General features: G+C 39.4%; 1 protein-coding gene across 3 annotated transcripts; it reads right to left on the reverse strand.

The window, feature by feature from the left end:
• Nucleotides 1-2,631: 2,631 nt before the first annotated feature.
• LOC115420226 (C-type lectin domain family 4 member M-like) lies at nucleotides 2,632-20,408 on the reverse strand. 3 transcript variants are annotated; one of them, XM_030135534.1, is made up of 7 exons: nucleotides 20,254-20,408; nucleotides 15,677-15,802; nucleotides 13,721-13,819; nucleotides 11,608-12,402; nucleotides 4,798-4,940; nucleotides 4,079-4,188; nucleotides 2,632-3,998 (listed from the first exon to the last, which is right to left on the reverse strand). In XM_030135534.1, the coding sequence occupies exons 2-7, from the start codon at nucleotides 15,780-15,782 to the stop codon at nucleotides 3,860-3,862; spliced, it is 1,392 nt and encodes a 463-aa protein (XP_029991394.1). In that variant the 5' UTR covers nucleotides 15,783-15,802; nucleotides 20,254-20,408; the 3' UTR covers nucleotides 2,632-3,859. The 3 variants fall into 3 exon arrangements, with proteins under 3 accessions (XP_029991394.1, XP_029991431.1, XP_029991494.1); XM_030135571.1 differs by lacking the exon at nucleotides 13,721-13,819; XM_030135634.1 differs by lacking the exons at nucleotides 13,721-13,819; nucleotides 15,677-15,802 and having other exon boundaries at nucleotides 20,254-20,398.
• Between the last annotated feature and the right edge of the window lie 458 nt (nucleotides 20,409-20,866).

Here is a 20,866-nt window from a genome sequence, read left to right on the forward strand (position 1 = left end):
ACATTTGCAGATAAATAATATCAGAACAATACCTTGTTTAACCCTCCAGTATCTGGGTGCACCTTTTAGGCACACTTTGCACTTCGTGTTAAAAAACTTCATATTTTTCACAATTTAAATAAGGTTAGAATTCAAAAGTTGTTCATTTGTGCATGATCTTTAAAATTCTGTCCACCAACTAAAATGTGCACATTGTAAACAAAAGAAAATGACCAGACTAGCATCTGTCTGCCAAGTGTGCATAAAACGCACTATTTCTTCCATAAGAACCATTGTTTTTGATCCAAAGCCATTCAGGCATAAATCCTGCTTTTACTGAGATCTGGGCTTCATTTGAGAGGGGAGGGTCTAAATTAATTTATTAACGTTGTTAATGTTGCTGTTAATCATTGACATATGCCAGGCTGCAAAAATCAAATAATATATAATCCAATTTTTATGTAGTATTTAAAAAAAAAAAAAAACATATTTTGTTTTTTTTGCATCAAAAAATGTTGTGACATCATGATGAAAAGAGATCATTTAAAAGGTTAAAAAAATGTAAAATGAATGATTATTTGATCTGTATGATTAGGGCTGACCTTGATTTACAAAAATAAAATCAAATTAGAGCAGAAAAATAAATCAATACATAATATTTAATAGTTTGATTTATAGGTGTGCATTTTACGCACACTTGGTGACAGATGCTAGTATTTATGAACATTTGACCTAGCGCCAAAAATAATAATGCAAATTAACCGATGTTGGAGTTAATCACAGACATATGCCAGGATGAAAAAAATTAAATAATATATGATTCAATTTTTCTGTAGTATATTGAAAAAAAAATATTTTTAGTGTTTTTTGCATCGAAAAAATGGTTTGTTTACATTACAAACATGGCATTTAAAGGGTTAAAAATGTGACAGTTATTGAGTATTTGGTATTTTATTTACAGCTCAAGTTGATGAAATAGAAAAAAAGAGTAAAAAAATTAAAAACAAACTGTATGAACATTTTTTTTTGACATTATTCCACAAGTGTGTGGAAAAGGCCCACTGGGTGTTTAGTAAGGGCCTTGGAGGACGGGATACCAGAGGGTTAATAAACAAGCTGCAAAAAACACCACATGGGGGGGGGGGGGCGTTGCTACGTGACGTCAGAAGTCAGAACTGGGAGAACATGGATCTAGTAGGAATTCAGGTGGAAGGCCCAGGTTTGACTGAACATTCCAGTGCATTTACACCAGTAGAAGGATGGAAGAACAGCAGTTACAGGTGGACGGGAACGCAGCATTATTCTATATTTTATTACTATGTCAGAAGTTAAATGTTGTGTGTATGTGTAACCCATATGAGACAAAGGCCTACTCAGGTAGTGTCATTTAAGTGCAGCACTCACACTGTCCTGTAGGGTGCGCACTTGTGCTTTGAATAACCTGAGTCTTCGTGTGTTCAGTCACTTCACTTCAGAGCAGCTCCATGCGGTTGTGTTGAGCTGACTGGAGCGAGTAAGTAAGAAAATCCTCAAGTACCATCAGATATACTGGTGCATGGGTACTCATAATCTGTTGTAAACAGGCTTTACACTTTGGCAAACGCCTGCGAGCTGTGAGAAGTGACTTTTTGTTGAGAAATTACATGTGAAAATCCTGGTGAGTGTGCAACATGTCTGCTATTAGCCGGAAGCTAATGTTATGCTATGAACTTGACATTCTTACCAGAGATCATTAAAAAAAAACAAAAACAAAAAAACAATCGGGAGTCACATGACCTTGTCATAATGTTTTACCTGCTCTGGTGCATTTTGTATCATTGCAAATTGTATGTAATGATTAGAATAAGTTAATGCGCTAACGCTAGCGCTAGCTGCTGATGCTAATCGCTAATGTGGTCCATGGGTTTATCTAGGCCTGAATTACTACACTGTGGAAGCATGTGCTCTTTGCACTGTAAATAAGTTTTATGAAAAAATATACAGCCATTCAGTCGGAAGACGGTTTTGGTTGTAAAATGATAAATATTGTGTGAATACTGTTACAAATTCGTTTCATTGTTATTGTGAAATGCAGTTAAAAGCCAACAAGGTTAAAAAGGAATGATAAACATTTTATTCTGAGTACGGAAATGTGGTTAATTTACAATTTCATGTTAACCAGTGCTTTATTTGTTTAAAATAGGAATCTATTGTTGTTTCAATACCACAATGTGTGTAACTACTAAAACTACGTGGTAAATCATCATAACCTTGTAAGCTGACTAATGCGTTTCCACTGTGTGGTATTGACTCGACTCTGCCTTTTTGCGTTTCCATTATGAAAAAGGACCTGGAATCTGGTACCTGGTACTAGTTTTTTGGTATCACCTCCGCCGAGGTTCCAAGTGATACTAAACCGTGACGTGTAAACACTGCAGACCACTGATTGGTCAGACAGTTTTCTCTGTGACCCGCCCTTTTACAAAAAACAGATGCGGAAGTGGACAGTAAATATTTCGGTACATTAATCCACATGAGAACAGCCCAAAACTACACCATGGTGGGTCCAGGAGATTCAGTCTTTGGTGGCCGACGTAAAAATTCAGACGAGACAACATGCAACGAGCAAGTTTTCAGCAACTCTGAACAGACAACGCGGAAATAATGCACCGCATCGCTATGACGACCAGGTACTGTAAAGTCAGTAGTATCCTGGAATGGAAACGGTTTGCAGGAATACAGAGTTGAGTCGAGCCGAGCTGGTTCCACGTAGTGGAAACGCGGCATAAACTAAAGTACCAGAGTACTGAGATGTACATTCATTCATTTGGATACAACTGTCATTATGACATTTGAATGCTAAATTTTAATGCACTTCAAACAGAAACCTAATTATAAGAACCAGAACAGAATGTTTACTCTCTGCACACTTTGTGTAGATTGGTTTTATAGTGATCTTTGAAATCTGATGGCAAGTCCAGCCCATGGTGACAGTGAGGGGTGTTAACGGTGTGGCCAGCCCGAATCCTCTGCCAAAGAAGAACTTCAACTGTTTCCACTGGATCCAGATAAGACACAACAGCACGATAATACATGACCCGGGTAGCAATGGTTGGAACTAAAGACACTTCATCAACCAAACTGAACTCAAATCATACTTTTTTGGGGAAAGAGCTCTATTTTATTTTGGGGTTTTATTGTTGTATTTTTATTTTCATAACAATGTACTCAAACAAATGTATTTCTCTTGTGGTGGAGTAATTAATCACCATTGTTCATTTTTCCTAAATCTTGGCAGTTCATTCCAACCTATCATCTCCTCTACCGAACCTAGTAGATGTGAGTGCCTCACCTGCACTGGTCCACTCTAAGGGTGTTAACATATGGACGCACAAAGGTTTTGGTCCAAGTAATTTTAGTTTGACTGGAAGTTGAAACAGCTATTAAAGTGTTGTCAGTTCTGCCTTTTTGTTTTATTGAACATAGATTAGTTTATCTTTGAGGGTTGAGAACATGTACTCAAATAAAAAAAAGCAGATTTTCTAAAAGTATTTAATTATAGTATTTGAAACTTGGGGTTTCTTTTTTGACTTTTTACAAGTAGATTTTTTTGTTTTGTTTTTACAAGCAAAAAAAGTAGTTTAAACCTGTGCAGAAAAAAGCAAAACATAAATGCCCAGTGCAGAAATATACATACTGTGTGCAACCAAATCAAATTGTTGTTATTCATATTTATAAACTCGACAATAAGATGCACATTGTTTAAAAATCTACACTTTGCTCCAGCATTACGGTTTTGTGTCCCATGTTGTCCCACACAAACACACTCCTTGTCCCACATGTGGCTCATAAACACCTGGTCAGCCTGTTCATTACAGTGGCTTCGAGGTCTTTTGAAAGTCTACATCTCACAGAGAAAGTACTGTTCAATGTTACAGTCCTCATCATTCCAGTCACCCACCCCTGAATCCTTGTGCCAAAATTCCACACAGTCTTGATTGCGACCGTCGAAGCTGTTGGGTTGGCCTTTGCCCCAGAACCTGCAGGACAAAGGCATGGATTCACAGACAGAACACATGACATGTACACGTATGTGATGTCATCAGGTCAGGTGACTCACGCTGTGGTCAGCGGCGTCCTGTCCACCCATACCCAGTGTCCTTCCACTCCTTCATCGGTCAGTCCAATCCACACCTCTTTGTCACTTTGGAACAGGCCGTTAATGAAGTTCTTTAAGGGAAAAAATTACATTTATTCTAAATTGTTCAACAACATGTTATTACGTCAAATATATACATATTTTAGTCATCTCTTGCACTCAGATATTATGTTATGTAAAAAAAAACTTAATTCAACTGGTTAATCATGAACCTTCTATATACAGTGATTTTCCATTTTACAAATGTAAGAGTGCAATATTAATAACAATAATAATAACATGGTATAGATTAGTTTATTTTCCATTCATTCATTTTCCACTTATTCCTCAGGAGGGTCACAGGGGTCAGGGTTAGAGTTATGGTCCAATGGGTCAGGGTTAGAGTTTACTGGGTTAGGGTTATGGTCCAATGGGTGAAGGGTTAGGGTTAGGATTCACTGGGTTAGGGTCCAGTGGGTTAGGGTTAGGGTTTACTGGGTTAGGGTTAGGGTTATGGTCCAGTGGGTTAGGGTTAGGGTGTGCCTCTTGTGTGTGATTGAACTCCTAATGGTGTCCTGACCTCATGCAGGCTCTTCTCCACATGTGACTGCAGAACCTCTAACTCCATGTATGGACCATAGAAGGTAGGACCTGAGAACATGACTGAGTTTGGTTCTGTTTCATACCGTCAGTGAACTCACCATTTCTTCTTGGCTGGTTATGATTGCCAGGTGGGCTCCTTTGCCTTTACAGAAGTCTCTGCTTTGCTTCCATTTTTTCTTGGAAGTAGAAATGTAGTAGCAGCTGAACTGAAACTTCCTCCACCCAGACGGACACGTCCGGTCTGAAAACATTCATTCACTGATCAATAATCAATAATCCGACTCTGGCAGTCATTCAACAGAGGGTTAATGAACTACTACCAATGACTTTAACGGTAACCAAACATTCTAAATATGGACCAGAACATTTGGAGATACGTGATGCACCATTTTTATGAACTCGTCTGTTGTTGTCAGCTGTGAAAACTTGTAGGTCTGACCAAGGCCCTAGCTTCGATTTAGGGTTTTATGAAAAGAGTGGGCAGTAGAAGAATAAACAGTACCACTGCCAGAATGGACGCATTAAAAAAAAGAAAAGTCTTAGTGTTGACATCTCACCAAAATCAGGTCTTCGTTTACTTTCCAGCTTATTACTCGATTTTGAAAAAGTCATATTCACTGATATTACATCCAAACTAACAGAGTAACTCAGGAGAAAAATAAAGAAGAGAACAGAAAAGAAAAGAACAGAGGAGAAGAGAAAAGAAAAGAACGGTAAAGAAAAGAACAGAAAAGAGAAAAGAAAAGAACAGAGAAGAAGATAAAAGAAAAGAATGGTAAAGAAAAGAAAACAGAAGAAAAGAACAGAAAACAGAAGAAGAGAAAAGAACAGAAAAGAAGAACAGAACAGTCAGTTCATTCCTCCAGTCCTCTCCACTGATGCCATCGTGCTCAGATTTAGGAACTTTTCAAACGACCCTTTTTTTTTGTAAAAGTAAAAAGTGCCTTAAACGATAAAACACACGTTTTCCTCTAAATGACACCAAAGGATCCCCCCTCTCTGTGGTGTCTGCTGGATGGCCGGGCCTTGGGGCCCTCTGGGTCGGTCCCTGATCCTTGGAGGGGGGGCGGTTGCGGTTGCATGTGTGTGTTCTTCACCTCAGTCTGTTTGCCTGGTTCACTCTGTCACAGCAGATGAATGTGAACAACTGATGTGTGTGGATCTGTTTCTGGTATTATTTGTTATAGGTATTATTTGTGCGAATGTGGTATACGACATTTTGTTCATGCTTTCTTATATTCTTCATTTCATAGGTCTTATGTTTCTCATTGTTGTGTTTTTTTTTGTTTTTTTTTTGTAGTTTTGTTTGTTTTGTTTTTTTCTCTCTCTTCTGCCCAGTTTACTCAGTTCTGGTTGTAGTTATTGTTACCATTATAATTGTCTCCATGGTTGTTGCTGTTTGTATTGTTGATACTTTCTTGTGAGGGTCTTCACCACCTTCTTCTCTCTTGTTCTCTCCCCTTCTTCTACCCCCCCACCCCCACCCCCCATGTCAGGTCCGGCATCGAAATGTGGTTCAACAAAACTCATAATAAACACAGTAGAATATCAAAGGGCGCTTCATATACTTTATGAAGTTACCCTTGGCAAAGCAAATGTGTTCAGCACCAAAAGGAACCAGACTACCATTCTGCTGTTAGAACGCTGGACAAGACAATAAAGGAAAAAAAAAAAAAAAGTAGTGTGAGACACTCCCTGGTAAAATGTCCAAATAAAAGAGGATACACAAGCAAAGGTGTTAGAAAAACGGGCAGTGATGACTGGGAGTACAGTTGGTGTCGGCTGCTGCCTTATCGGTACAGACAGCTGCCTGTCAGCCAGCTGAGCCCATTAAGAAAAAAAAAGAAGAAAAAAAAAAGACACCAAAGGATTTTCTGTCACAGAAAACCCAGGATCTGTCTGGAGCTGCACAGGCCACATTTACAGACCCTCTGAGACGATCGATCAAAAACCCAGACCCCTAACCCTGACCCCCTACAAGTCTGATTACTGTCTGCAGTTCTTTGTTGGTCCAGTACCCTTCACCATCCAGGTCACTCACCTGTGGACCTCCAACCTGCATCTGATTTGAACCCAGAAGGACCAGTGCTATTTTTGTGACAGTTCCAAAATATTTTTTTCTCCATATTTAAGGTGGACATTTGGGTCTTCAAAGGTGCTGGAGACTTTCATGACCACTTTTTCCTCAAATCTGTCCATCCTCAGTCATATCCTCAGTTTCAGAATCAGAATTGTCTTTATTGTCATTTGACAGTACAAAGTACATCAAACGAAATTGAGTTCGATGATTAGGGACATCGGGCCGCTGCTCCTACTAGAGCGCTACCACAAACCCTTTTCTTCGAAAATTGCAGTGAAGAACAGAAGATAATGCAAAGCACAAATATAAGACGTCATACAGTTTTCACACAGTACACGTGGACACATGCTGGAATTTTTCATGAATCTGTTCATCTGTCAGTACTCAGCTGAATCTCTTGCATTACAGTGAACAGTTTCTTAGTTCCATCCACCAGAAACAAACCATGTGCTACAGACAGCAGCGCAAGCCTCCCTTCCGCACAATGCACATGGCGACAAAATTCTGAAGATGCCCAAGTTCTCTCCCAGCTCTAAAGGTAAACACATGGTTTGTTTATGACAGATGGCACTAAGAAACTGTTCACCATGAAGAAGAGATTCAGGTGAGTAATGACTAGGGATGGGAATCGTTAACAATTTAACGATTCCGATTCCATTATCGATTTTGCTTATCGATCCGATTCCTTATCGATTCTCATTGGGTGAGGGAATAAAAGAGTACAAACAGGTGTGTTTGCATTAACTGTCTTTTATATTTCCATCTGCACAGAAAATAGAACATATACAGTATGAACAGATAATAAGAACAGATGACGCTGGGCCTGGTTTGTGGGGGGGTGGGGGGTCGGCATGCAGTGAAAGTGAAACTGAAGGCGCTTTAGTAATTCCTCTATTGCTGCATGTCCACTATGTTGAGGCTCTGCTCATCTCCCGTTGTTGTCCACCTCATTTCCTTTCCCTTCTTACCTTCGGGAAACTTGTATTTGGGTATGACGTTTGTTGCCCACACCGGAACTGGAACTGGGCCCAGCATTCACTCTGTCGCTACATTCACAAGTGTCGCTAAGTAGCGAATCAAACACATGACATTCCTGTAAATGAATCACATGTTGACAAATGTTTGAGCAGATTGGAGGAATTCCACCCTTTAGAAGAAATGGAAGCTTTGACAGAGTTCAACTGGACCTGGTGTGGTCTGTTTGGACCTGGTGTGGTCTGTTTAGACCTGGTGTGGTCTGCTTAGACCTGGTGTGGTCTGTTGGGACCTGGTGTGGTCTGTTTAGACCTGGTGTGGTCTGCTTAGACCTGGTGTGGTCTGTTGGGACCTGGTGTGGTCTGTTTGGACCTGGTGTGGTCTGTTTAGACCTGGTGTGGTCTGTTTGGACCTGGTGTGGTCTGTTTAGACCTGGTGTGGTCTGCTTAGACCTGGTGTGGTCTGTTTAGACCTGGTGTGGTCTGCTTAGACCTGGTGTGGTCTGTTGGGACCTGGTGTGGTCTGTTTAGACCTGGTGTGGTCTGTTGGGACCTGGTGTGGTCTGTTTAGACCTGGTGTGGTCTGTTGGGACCTGGTGTGGTCTGTTTAGACCTGGTGTGGTCTGCTTAGACCTGGTGTGGTCTGTTGGGACCTGGTGTGGTCTGTTTAGACCTGGTGTGGTCTGTTGGGACCTGGTGTGGTCTGTTTAGACCTGGTGTGGTCTGTTTAGACCTGGTGTGGTCTGTTTAGACGTGGTGTGGTCTGTTTGGACCTGGTGTGGTCTGTTTGGACCTGGTGTGGTCTGTTTGGACCTGGTGTGGTCTGTTTAGACCTGGTGTGGTCTGCTTAGACCTGGTGTGGTCTGTTTGGACCTGGTGTGGTCTGTTTGGACCTGGAGTGGTCTGTTTAGACCTGGTGTGGTCTGTTTAGACCTGGTGTGGTCTGTTTAGACCTGGTGTGGTCTGTTTAGACGTGGTGTGGTCTGTTTGGACCTGGTGTGGTCTGTTTGGACCTGGTGTGGTCTGTTTAGACCTGGTGTGGTCTGCTTAGACCTGGTGTGGTCTGTTTAGACCTGGTGTGGTCTGTTTGGACCTGGTGTGGTCTGTTTAGACCTGGAGTGGTCTGTTTGGACCTGGTGTGGTCTGCTTAGACCTGGTGTGGTCTGTTTGGACCTGGTGTGGTCTGCTTAGACCTGGTGTGGTCTGTTTGGACCTGGTGTGGTCTGTATAGACCTGGTGTGGTCTGTTGGGACCTGGTGTGGTCTGTTGGGACCTGGTGTGGTCTGTTGGGACCTTGTGTGGTCTGTTTGGACCTGGTGTGGTCTGCTTAGACCTGGTGTGGTCTGTATAGACCTGTTGTGGTCTGTATAGACCTGTTGTGGTCTGTTGGGACCTGGTGTGGTCTGTTGGGACCTGGTGTGGTCTGTTTAGACCTGGTGTGGTCTGCTTAGACCTGGTGTGGTCTGTTTGGACCTGGTGTGGTCTGTTGGGACCTGGTGTGGTCTGTTTGGACCTGGTGTGGTCTGTTTGGACCTGGTGTGGTCTGTTGGGACCATTTCTGCCTCAGCTCCATGTTGTCTACGTTCTGACCAAAACAATGCAGCGTACGCGTGACGTCGTCGCGCATGCGCAACGAAGATGGAATCGATAAGCAGAATCGTTAAGCAGCCGGCAAACGATTCCAGGTGTGGCAGGAGGATTAGCTCCTCCCCTCCCCTCCGTGTGCCAAATCGGCATTGATTGAGGGGAGGTGCTCCATGTATATATACTCGGGTGCACCCACACCCTAACCCTCTCTCTGCTCCTCATTGGCGGCAGCGTTAGCCGTATGCCAGTATAATCCAGTGTGACGCTGGCAGCGGGTTGGCGCGTTCAAACAGGTGAGATGTTTGAATTCAGGCTTTTTGGCCGGTTGCGCAAAAGCACTGTAGTAGCTTCGAGCATTGATGGTTACCGTTCATTGTAGTGCGGCTGACTTCTGGAGCGGTGGGTAGAAGTGCGTTTCCCTGCTGGTTTTCGATGGGGTGTATGTGCCGGTAGGTCGCTGTTGTCCGTCCTTCAGTGCAGTTTTGTTCTTTGTTGCCTGGCTCCTGGAGCTAATTGTGCTTTTTATGCTGCAGTGTGGTTGAGCCGGTTACAACTCCTCCATTCTACACATAGTGAGGCTGTGGAGCCGGCGCACATCCCCAGCTTCCCCTCACTGTCCGGAAACGCTGCTGTTCTGGCTTTTACGCTTTTGTTTTAATCTTCCATCCGTGGTCTCCGTGGAAGGCCTAGGTTCCCCTCTCACCCTGGCCGAAGCTCGTGGCGGGCGTCTGAGGAGCGCCGCGGATGCGCCCATTCCCCTCACCGGGGGTTTCTTTCTTTTTCATTCAGTTGATTTGCATTTAGTTGTGTCAAGTGTTTTTTTCCATTTGTATCAAGTTGCTGTCATTTCATTGAATCTTTTGTTATATTGTGTTTTTACCTCTGCCAGGAGGTATTGTGATTGCTTTGCTTTATGTGCATGTATGTATGTTTGTTTGTTTGTTTGTTTGTTAGCAAGATAACTCAAAAAGTTATGGATGGATTTTCATGAAATTTTCAGGAAATGTGGGGGGCTTGAAAATCCATCCATAACTTTTTCAGTTATCTTGCTAACAAACAAACACACACACGGGGGGCAGATCTGTCTTGGCGGAGGTCTGTGCTCTCCAAGTGCTTTTCTTGTTTCGTTTTGTTCTGTCCTAGTGTATCGCTGGATTGTGTTTATTATAATTAACTGTATTTTTTCTGTTTGTTATATTGTGTTTGTCTAATTGAATTTTGGTTTATTTTGTTTCCCTTTGTTTGTATTGTTGGATTGTTTATTGTCATTACTGTGTTTTTTTTTGTTTAATAGTCTGTGTTTATAGTTAAGTTTCCTATTAATTGAATTTTTAGTTTATATATATATATATATATATATATATATATATATATATATATATATATTTTTTTTTTTTTTTTTTTTTTTTAATTTTGTTTAGTGTTTTGTGTATTCTTAGTTTGTCATTTTGTTGTGTTTAGTTGTTTGTATTATAGTTTGGTTAATTGTATTCTTTATTTCAGGTACAGCATGTGGCCCTTTTTAACAGTTTTCTGTCTTTCTTTTGAACAGGTGCTGTGGGCCTAGGGCGGCAGTGTGATCCCCTGGTGGTGGATTTTCTTCACAGTTCCCAGTTGTGTGGTGTGTAGCTTCACGGGTGTTGGTTTGCAGTCCCTTTTTCTGTATTTTCTTGGACCCCTGCTGCAGCGGTAAGCCCCGGCCCTGTCCACTTTTATGAGCCACATGCTAGCTTTTAAATAATAGTAGTCTTTTTAATAATATTTTGTTCAATAAATTGTTTTAAATTGAAACCGTCTATGCCCCCTGTGGTATCTGTGAACCTGTGAGCCTGTCACTAATTCCCTGGGGTGCAGTTCCCAGGTGGCGTTGTCATTTACATTCCCCTCGCCCACCACACAAGGAATCGAGCTACTGGGATCCGGTTCTCGATTCCCATCCCTAGTAATGACAGACTTACAGATTTCTGATACTGAGGATATGACTGAGGTTTGACAGATTTGATAAAAAAATTGGTCATGAAAGTCTCCCGTAACTTAAAGGGTAAAAGGTGGACGTTTGGGTCTTTTCTATAACATCCCTTTTGTCATATGGTTAACCCTTTGTTGACCTGTTTTTCGTTGGTGGTGTTCCATCTACTTTCAGTAGTAAGTAAACAAATGCAGCGCTGTCAACCTGAACTAGTAAAACTGTGGATAAAACATGAAATACTGATGAATCTAACGCTACCAGGGTGTGTCTTTAAGGGTTTTTTTGTCCTTTGGCGTACCTGCCACTGTGGTGTTCAGCCTCCTCAGCTCCACCTCCAGCTGGTCTCTCTCTGCTGTCAGGTTGTTGTTCTTCTCCTTCAGCAGATCTCTCTCTTCTGTCACATTCCTACAGTTCCTCTCCACTTCTGTTTTCTCTTCCACCAGCTCGTCGTACGTCTTCTGCAGCTCGTCTCTGGCCTTCACCACCAGCTCGTATCTGCTCTGCAGAGCGTCCTTGGCTAACGTCAGGTTCTGGTGACTGCTCTCCAGCTTCTCTTTCTGGCTGGAGGACAGGTTGAACTTTCCCTGCAGATGTTCTACGTCTGTCACCAGGGTGTTGTAGTTCTTCTGCAGCTGCTCTTTGGCTCTGGTCACGTTGTTCAACCTGTTTTGTAAATTGTTTCGGTCTCGTGTCAGGGTGTCGCAGTCACTCTGCAGCTCTTTTTTGCGTCTCACCACCTGATCGTACTGTTGTTGTAGCAGGTTCTGAGCGGTGGTCAGGGCGGCGTTGTTGCTCTGCAGTGTGCCGGTGCTGTCTTTCAGCCGTTCTAACTCTGCGTTCAGAGCGGTGTTGGTGGCCTGTAACTGGCTTTCGCTAACCTTCACCTTGTTTCTTTCCTCGGTCAGTAAATTGTTGTTGATCTCTATTTGCTCTTTTCTTTTGGAGAGGGTGTTGTAACGTTGTTGTAACTGGTTTTTGTTGGCCTGCAGATCTTCACTGCGCTTCTTCAGGCTCCTCACATCCTGTTGAAGGCTTTCTTTCTCCTCGTTCATGCCTTTTAACTTGCTCTCGTAGTCTTGCTTTGCATCGCGGTCTGCGAAGGATAGATCGGATATGAGTCGGTTAGTCCTTTCGTGGTGAATCCAGGCCTTGTTTACATTAGAGCTGCAACCAATTAATCGATTAGGTGCTTGAAGCGAATGCAAAAATTCACCATTCGATTAATCGACTCGAATTGATTGAAGGGAAATATTCTATTGCAGTTTTTCCTGAATTAGAGCTTCTTTGTGCATCACAATCAAGGTTATTATCGTTAACGGAAACTAACGAAATGACGAAAACTAGAATTGTAAAAACATTTTTGTTAAATGAAATGAGTAAAAACTATAATTAAAAGAAAAAAAAACATAACTAACTGAAACTGTATTGTGTGTTTACAAAACTAACTAAAACGGATAAAAATTCTGGATAAAATTCCCTTCATTTTCGTCTTTGTCAATGTCGGATTGATATGAAATCGATTTATTTCCCTCAAGCAATTTTCTGTGCTGTCACCATACGACACTTTTTGCTCCGTCACTTGTGTTCACTTGTGGTTTCCAGTCGTCTTCTGGTCCCCACTCTACCTGGAAACATGGAGACTAAAGTTGGGAGAAAGCAGCAGAGTCCTGTCTGGGATTTATTTGAATACGACGACAGAGAAGAAGAGAAAAGATACGACTAAACTACAACTAAACTCCAACCAAGCATTTAGAAAAAAATGAAAACTAATTAAATCTGTCAAACCTGCTCTAAAAACTAATTAAAACGAACTGAATTAGAGAAAAAAAGTCAAAACTAAATAAAACTAAACTAGAATGAAAAATCCAAGACTATTATCCAAACTATCACCCAAAAATTATTCAAAAATCACCTAAAATTACCCCAAAACCACCTAAAAATCAACAAAAACCACAAAAATGACCCAAAAACCACCTAAAAATCAACAAAACCACCTTAAAATCATCAAAAATAAAGAAAAAAATCACCCAAAAACCATCTAAAAATTACTTTTAAGCATCACCAAAAAAAAACTAAGCATTTAGGAAAAAAACATAAAACTAATAAAAACTATCAAACCTGCTCTAAAAACGAATTCAAACGTATTGAATTAGAGAAAAAAAGTCAAACCTAAAAAAAACTAAACTAGAATGAAAAATCCAAAACTATTAGAACCTTGGTCACAATAAGCGTCCATCTAAAACACAACAGTGGAACCAATGTTTAACAGCAGAGAAATGAAAGAAACAGAGGTTTGATTCAGGAGAATTGTGGTTGAATGTTTTTTTTGGGATCACTTTGAGTGGATTAATCGGTTGCAGCTGTAGTTGACATATCTGTATTTGTCAGAACAAGTCAAACAGGACACTCACAGTGAACAGTTTGGCCGATGACTCCAACCAAAAGCCCAACACACAGCACGCCCAGGCAAACGGTGGCCACTTTGAAGGGGCTTTGTCTCAAACTGTGAACTGGAACAACAGTGGAACAACAGTGGAACCCAGTCACTGCACTAGTTTATGCTTTATCTGTCCCAGACTTTTTTATATTTAGTACCTCTGCCAAGTGGAACGGCAGAGGTAATACATATAAACAGACACCTTTGGCACAGGAACACATTTGACCTCATTCTTTCAATCAAAAACTGAAGCGAGAGTTAGGGGTACTGGGATAAAAAAGTCTATTTCAGGGGGTACTCCGCTGTAAAAAGTTTATTTCAGAGGGTACTCCACTGTAAAAAGTCTATGTCAGGGGGTACTCTGCTGTAAAAAGTCTATGTGAGGGGGTACTCTGCTGTTTAAAGTATATTTCAAGGAGTACTCCACTGTAAAAAGTTTATTTCAGGGAGTACTCCGCTGTAAAAAGTCTATGTCAGGGGGTACTCCGCTGTAAAAGAGTATATTTCAGGGGGTACTCCGCTGTAAAAAGTCTATGTCAGGGGGTACTCTGCTGTAAAAAGGCTATTTCAGGGGGTACTCCGCTGTAAAAAGTCTAGGTACTCCAGAGTATAAAGTCTATTTCAGGGGGCACTCCGCTATAAAAAGTCTAGGTACTCCACTGTATAAAGTCTATTTCAGGGGGTACTCCACAGTAAAAACTCTAGGTACTCTGCTGTAAAAAGTCTATTTCAGGGTGTACTCTGCTGTAAAAAGTCTATTTCAGGGGGTATTCTGCTGTAAAAAATGTTTTTCGGGGGGTACTCCACTGGAAAAAGTCTAGGTACTCTGCTGTATTAAGTGTATTTCAGGGGGTACTCCACTGTAAAAAGTCTATTCCAGGGGGTACTCGACTGTAAAAAGTCTATTCCAGGGGGTACTCCGCTGTAAAAAGTCTATTCCAGGGGCTACTCCACTGTAAAAAGTCTATTTCAGGGGTACTCTGCAGTAAAAAGTCTAGGTACTCTGCTGTAAAAAATCTATTCAGGGGGCACTCCACTGTAAAAAGTCTATTTCGGGGGTACTCCGCTGTAAACGGTATAGCTACTCTTCTGTATAAAGTCTATTTCAGGGGGTACTCCACTGTAAAAAGCATATTCAGGGGGTACTCCACTGTAAAAAGTCTATTTCAGGGGGCACTCCACTGTATAAAGTCTACTTTAGGGGTACTCCACTGTAAAAAGTCTATTTCAGAGGTAATCCACTGTAAAAAGTCTATTCAGGGGGTACTCCACTGTAAACAGTATAGGTTCTCTGCTGTATAAAGTTTATGTCAGGGGGTACTCCTCTGTAAAAAGTCTATTTCAGGGGGCACTCCACTGTATAAAGTCTATTGGGGGGTACTCCACTGTAAAAAGTCTATTCGAGGGTACTCCGCTGTAAAAAGTCTATTTGGGGGTACTGCGCTGTAAAAAAGTCTATTTCAGGGGGCACTCCACTGTATAAAGTCTACTTCAGGGGTACTCCACTGTAAAAAGTCTATTCGGGGGTACTCCGCTGTAAAAAGTCTATTCGGGGGTACTCCGCTGTAAAAAATCTATTCGGGGGTACTCTGCTGTAAAAAGTCTATTTGGGGGTACTGCGCTGTAAAAAAGTCTATTTCAGGGGGTACTCCACTGTAAAAAGTCTATTTCAGGGGGGCACTCCACTGTATAAAGTCAACTTCAGGGGTACTCCACTGTAAAAAGTGTATTCGAGGGTAGTCCGTTGTAAAAAGTCTATTTGGGGGTACTCCGCTGTAAAAAGTCTATTTGGGGGTACTCCGCTGTAAAAAGTCTATTCAGGGGGTAGTCCGCTGTAAAAAGTCTATTTCAGGCGTACTCCGCTGTAAACAGTTTGAGTCCACTGCTGTATCCTACTGGACTACATGTGGACTGTTGGCTGTTTTCTTACCAGAGTGCTGCAGCTTGTTGCTGTCCAGTATCAGTCTCTTGTATCCTGTTCCGCTGTCGTGAACGCTCATACTGGTCACGGTGGAGTCTCGGTACTCAACGCTCATCTTTGCATCTGTTTTTTGAGCTGCATCACAAAAAACCAAAGGATCATCATTTTCTCAAATTGAATTAGAAGTTTTCATTTTTCTTAGAACTCTTCTCTTACATGTATTCAACATGTGGCCCGTGGGCCAAAAGCGGCCCACCAAAGGGTCCAATCAGGCCCACGGGAGGAATTTGTGACATTTAAAAATTACACTGAAGATGTTAAACGATCCAAGATGTTGAAATTATTGTAGTTCAGTGTAGGGTCACAGAGCAAGGTAATAATAGTGTTGGATTTTTCATTCTAGTTTAGTTTTATTTAGTTTGGACTTTTTTTCTCCTCTAATTCAGTTCGTTTTAATTAGTTTTTAGAGCAGGTTTGATGGTTTTTATTAGTTTAAATTTTTTTTCCAAATGCTAAATTTTAGTTCAGTTGTAGTTTAGTTGTAGTTCAGTTGTAGTTCAGTTGTAGTTTAGTTGTAGTTCAGTTGTAGTTCAGTTGTAGTTCAGTTGTAGTTTAGTTGTAGTTCAGTTGTAGTTTAGTTGTAGTTCAGTTGTAGTTCAGTTGTAGTTCAGTTGTAGTTTAGTTGTAGTTCAGTGGTCTCTTTTCTCTTCTTCTCTGTGCTCCTATTCAAATCAATCCCAGACAGGACTCTGCTGCTTTAGTCTCCATGTTTCCAGGTAGAGTGGGGACCAGAAGACGACTGGAAACCACAAGTGAACACAAGTGACGGAGCAAAAAGTGTCGTATGGTGCCGCTAGCTAAAATTGCTAGAGTGAAATAAATCGCTTTCGTATCAACCCGATGTTGACAAAGACGAAAACAAAAGGAATTTTATCAATAATTTTTATATGGTGGGTTTTATTTTAAAGAAGAAATACTCACTGAGATAAAAGAAAAACTACTTTTCACATAAAACACATTTTTATATTATTTTACATTATATTTAATTAATACATAAATCCGCATGTAACACGGTCAAAAGGACACGAAAATTACACACGATTTTATTGAATATCTCTTTATTCTCTCACAGGTGCATTTTGGGAATCGTAGTAAATATTCAAGGCAGAGTGTTTGACAAAAATGACTGCTGTTGTAAAATCATTTGCGATTTATATGTGTTGAAATGTTCAGGTTCCACATGTAACACCAGTGGACACCAAGGTTCTAATAGTTTTGGATTTTTCATTCTAATTTAGTTTTATTTAGTTTTGACTTTTTTTTTCTCTAATTCAGTTCATTTTAATTTGTTTTTAGAGCAGGTTTGATAGTTTTTATTAGTTTTTTGTTTTTGTTTTTTTTTCTAAATGCTTAGTTTTAGTTCAGTTGTAGTTCAGTTATAGTTCAGTTATAGTTCAGTTATAGTTCAGTTATAGTTCAGTTGTAGTTCAGTTGTAGTTCAGTTGTAGTTCAGTCGTCTCTTTTCTCTTCTTCTCTGTCGTCGTATTCAAATCAATCCCAGACAGGACTCTGCTGCTTTAGTCTCCATGTTTCCAGGTAGAGTGGGGACCAGAAGACGACTGGAAACCACAAGTGAACACAAGTGACGGACCCTTAAATATCATATGCTGACAGCAGAGAAAATTGCTTGAGGGATATAAATCAATTTCGTATCAATCTGACGTTGACAAAGACGAAAACAAAGGGAATTTTATCCATAATTTTTATCCATTTTAGTTAGTTTTGTAAACACACAATACAGTTTCAGTTAGTTATCGTTGTTTTCTTTTAATTATAGTTTTTATTTATTTCAGTTAACGAAAATGTTTTTACAATTCTAGTTTTCGTCATTTCGTCAGTTTTCATTAACGATAATAACCTTGTCACAGACAGACCCTTTCGATTTAGTTCAGTTCTTCGTACAGATCTGGGTCAAAGGGCATGTGTCTACTTGGCTCCCTAAACATGGAATCTCCTTGATTCCTTTTCAATCCAAACTCAAAGTGTTCCAGATGAACTCAATGACTTGCACTTGTTTGAATATAAATGATGAATATAAGTAACAAAACAAGTAAAACATGAACAAAAAAAGGAACAAAATGGACAAAAATGCAAAAAAAAAAAAAAACTATGAAAAATTAACAAAAATGAGATAAAATTAATAAAAACTGACCAAAATGGCCAAGAAAATGAACAGAAAAAAACATAAATACTTAGCACACTGAACAAATAGAACAAAATAATGAAAAGTCACATAGATAGATAGATAGATAGATGGATAGATAGATAGAAACAAAAATTAATATAAATGATGGATATAAGCAACAAAACAAGTAAAACATGAACAAAAGAAGGAACAAAATGGACAAAAATGCAAAACAATCAATGAGAAATGAACAAAAATGAGATAAAAACGATTTAAAAACTATGAACATAGGCAACAAAACAAGTAAAAAAACAAAATGGACAAAAATGCACAAACATAAGTAGCAGAATCAATGATAAATGAAGTAAAATGAATTAAAACTGAGCAAAATGGGCAAGAAAATGAACAAAAATAAACATAAATAAGTAGCACAATGAACAAATGGAACAAAATAATGAATTGAAAAAGAGGTTCTTCATCTTAATGGGATCATTTTTCCTAGTTAAATGAAGGTTAAATAAAAAAAAAACCCAAAAATATGTAGTTAGTCTTTTTTTCTGAAAAAAAAAAAAAAAAAAAATTACATAAAAAAATTTAGCATTTACAAACTATCTTTTTCACAATGTGAATAACCTGAACAAATCTGAACAATTTTCAGTCTGTTATTAAATGTTTGCGTATTTGTAGATCCACTGTGATCTGTACGGTGTAAAACACATGTGCAAACGACAAGCTGAGACAGAATATTGTTAAAATTGTCCTTTTTTTTTGTGAAGAAATTTCAGTTTTTTCATGGGTGTTCGTATTTTTTTAAAGGATAGTTTGTGGATCTAAACATTTTCATCATCATGTCTTTTGACATTTTTCACTCCAAACACAGAAACCTTTAGAGTTGACTTTATTTATAGGTTATTATTTGACTTCACTTCAGATCATGAACTAAGATGAGTCCCACACTCCTGTTCTAGGATGGGTTCGTGTATTTGTTTAAGAAGGCTTCGGTACTGATGTAAAAAAAAAAAAAAAACAAAAAAAAACACACATTGCTTTTACCAAGACTGTATTTAAGGAAATGTTGGAACTTTACTTCCTTACTGAGGTTATTATCATTAACGGAAACTAACAAAATGACAAAAACTAGAATTGAAAAAACATTTTCGTTAACTGAAATAAATAAAAACTATAGAAGAAAAAACGATAACTAACTGAAAATCTATCCATCCCTGAAAAAGAAACTTAAAACAACACAAACTTGATCTGGAAAATGGTCAAACAGTGTCCATAAGGTTCCATCTTTAATGCACATTTGTATGTTTGATGTTTACATGTTAATATTTGAATGTTTCTGCAACAAAAAGCACATTGTGCCTATTATTTTATTTGTTTGTTTGTTTGTTTTTTTTCAAAATACAACTTGGTTACATTATTTCAGATTGCGTATAAGTATAAATATCGCGATAATGATAATAATGATAATAATGATATAATAATAATATGAAATTTTCATATGGTTCCATCCCTAGTCCTGACCCAGAGGCAGCAGGAAATACAACAAAACAGACAATAATGTCCAGGACAAGTCAAACTATGACAAACAAGTGCAAGTCATCGAGTTCGTCTGGAACACTTTGAGTTTGGATTGAAAAGGAGTCAAGGAGATTCCATGTTTAAGGAGCCGAGTAGACACATGCCCTTTGACCCAGATCTGTACGAAGAACTGAACTAAACCAAAGGGGTCTGTCTGTGACAAGGTTATTATCGTTAACGAAAACTGACGCAATGACAAAAACTAGAATTGAAAAAACATTTAACTGAAATAAATACAAACTATAATTAAAAAAAAAAAACATAACTAACTGAAACTGTATTGTGTGTTTACAAAACTAACTAAGACAGATAAAAATTATGAATAAAATTCCCTTCATTTTCGTCTTTGTCAACGTCAGATCGATACGAAAGCGATTTATTTCCCTCAAGTAATTTTCTGTGCTGTCTCCATACGACACTTTTTGCTCCGTCACTTGTGTTCACTTGTGGTTTCCAGTCGTCTTCTGGTCCCCACTCTACCTGGAAACATGGAGACTAAAGCAGCAGAGTCCTGTCTGGGATTGATTTGAATAGGAGCACAGAGAAGAAGAGAAAAGAGACCACTGAACTACAACTGAACTACAACTAAGCATTTAGAAAAAAATGGAAATTAATAAAAACTATCAAACCTGCTCTAAAATCGAATTAAAACAAACTGAATTAGAGAAAAAAAAAAGTCAAAACTAAATAAAACTAACTACAATGAAAAATCTAAAACTATTCGAACCTTGTTCCTTATTGTCTGCTAATAAACTTTGCTCATATATGAACTAACACCAACTTTGAGCTTCAAAATGAGCAGGGTGAGTCTTACCTCTTGTTGGTGACAAACAGAAGCAGTCTGGGACCTGGGAGCAGATTTACAAAAGCTGAAGTCACCTTGGAAAAGTAAAGCATTAACGCTTCATTCATGACACCCTTTCACAAATCCTGCAACTCTTTCCTCTGACTTCCTTCTTTTAAACTGGTTTGTAGGCGGAGTGATACCCCCCCTTTAAGATCCGCGAACACCCATCTCAACACCAGCAGGTTAAAATGTTTGCATCACAACAGAAAATCAGAGCCTCACATTAAACAGACGACACCAAGAACGGAACAGTTTATGTGATTAGTGTCTTCAAATGCAGCTCGAACATGTGCAGCTTTTATGTCACATCAGATACAATCCACTGAACTCTGATCTCTGTTTAAAGACTTATGACGGCGTATTAGGGCCACATAAGAAAAAAACCTGCTTGTCACTCTGAGAATAAAGTCGTTATTTAACAAGAATAAAGTCGTAGTTTTAAAAAACTCATTTAACAAGAATGAAGTCGTTATATTTGGAGAATAAAGTCCTAATCAAATGAGCAGTTGTTCCTACTCATGGATGTCGAACTGTGAACATTTAATTTAGTTCTTCTTTCCTTTGGGGTTTAGACACAGAG

This window comes from Sphaeramia orbicularis, chromosome 1 (assembly GCF_902148855.1).
Source record: "Sphaeramia orbicularis chromosome 1, fSphaOr1.1, whole genome shotgun sequence".
Taxonomy (NCBI): Eukaryota; Metazoa; Chordata; class Actinopteri; order Kurtiformes; family Apogonidae; genus Sphaeramia; species Sphaeramia orbicularis.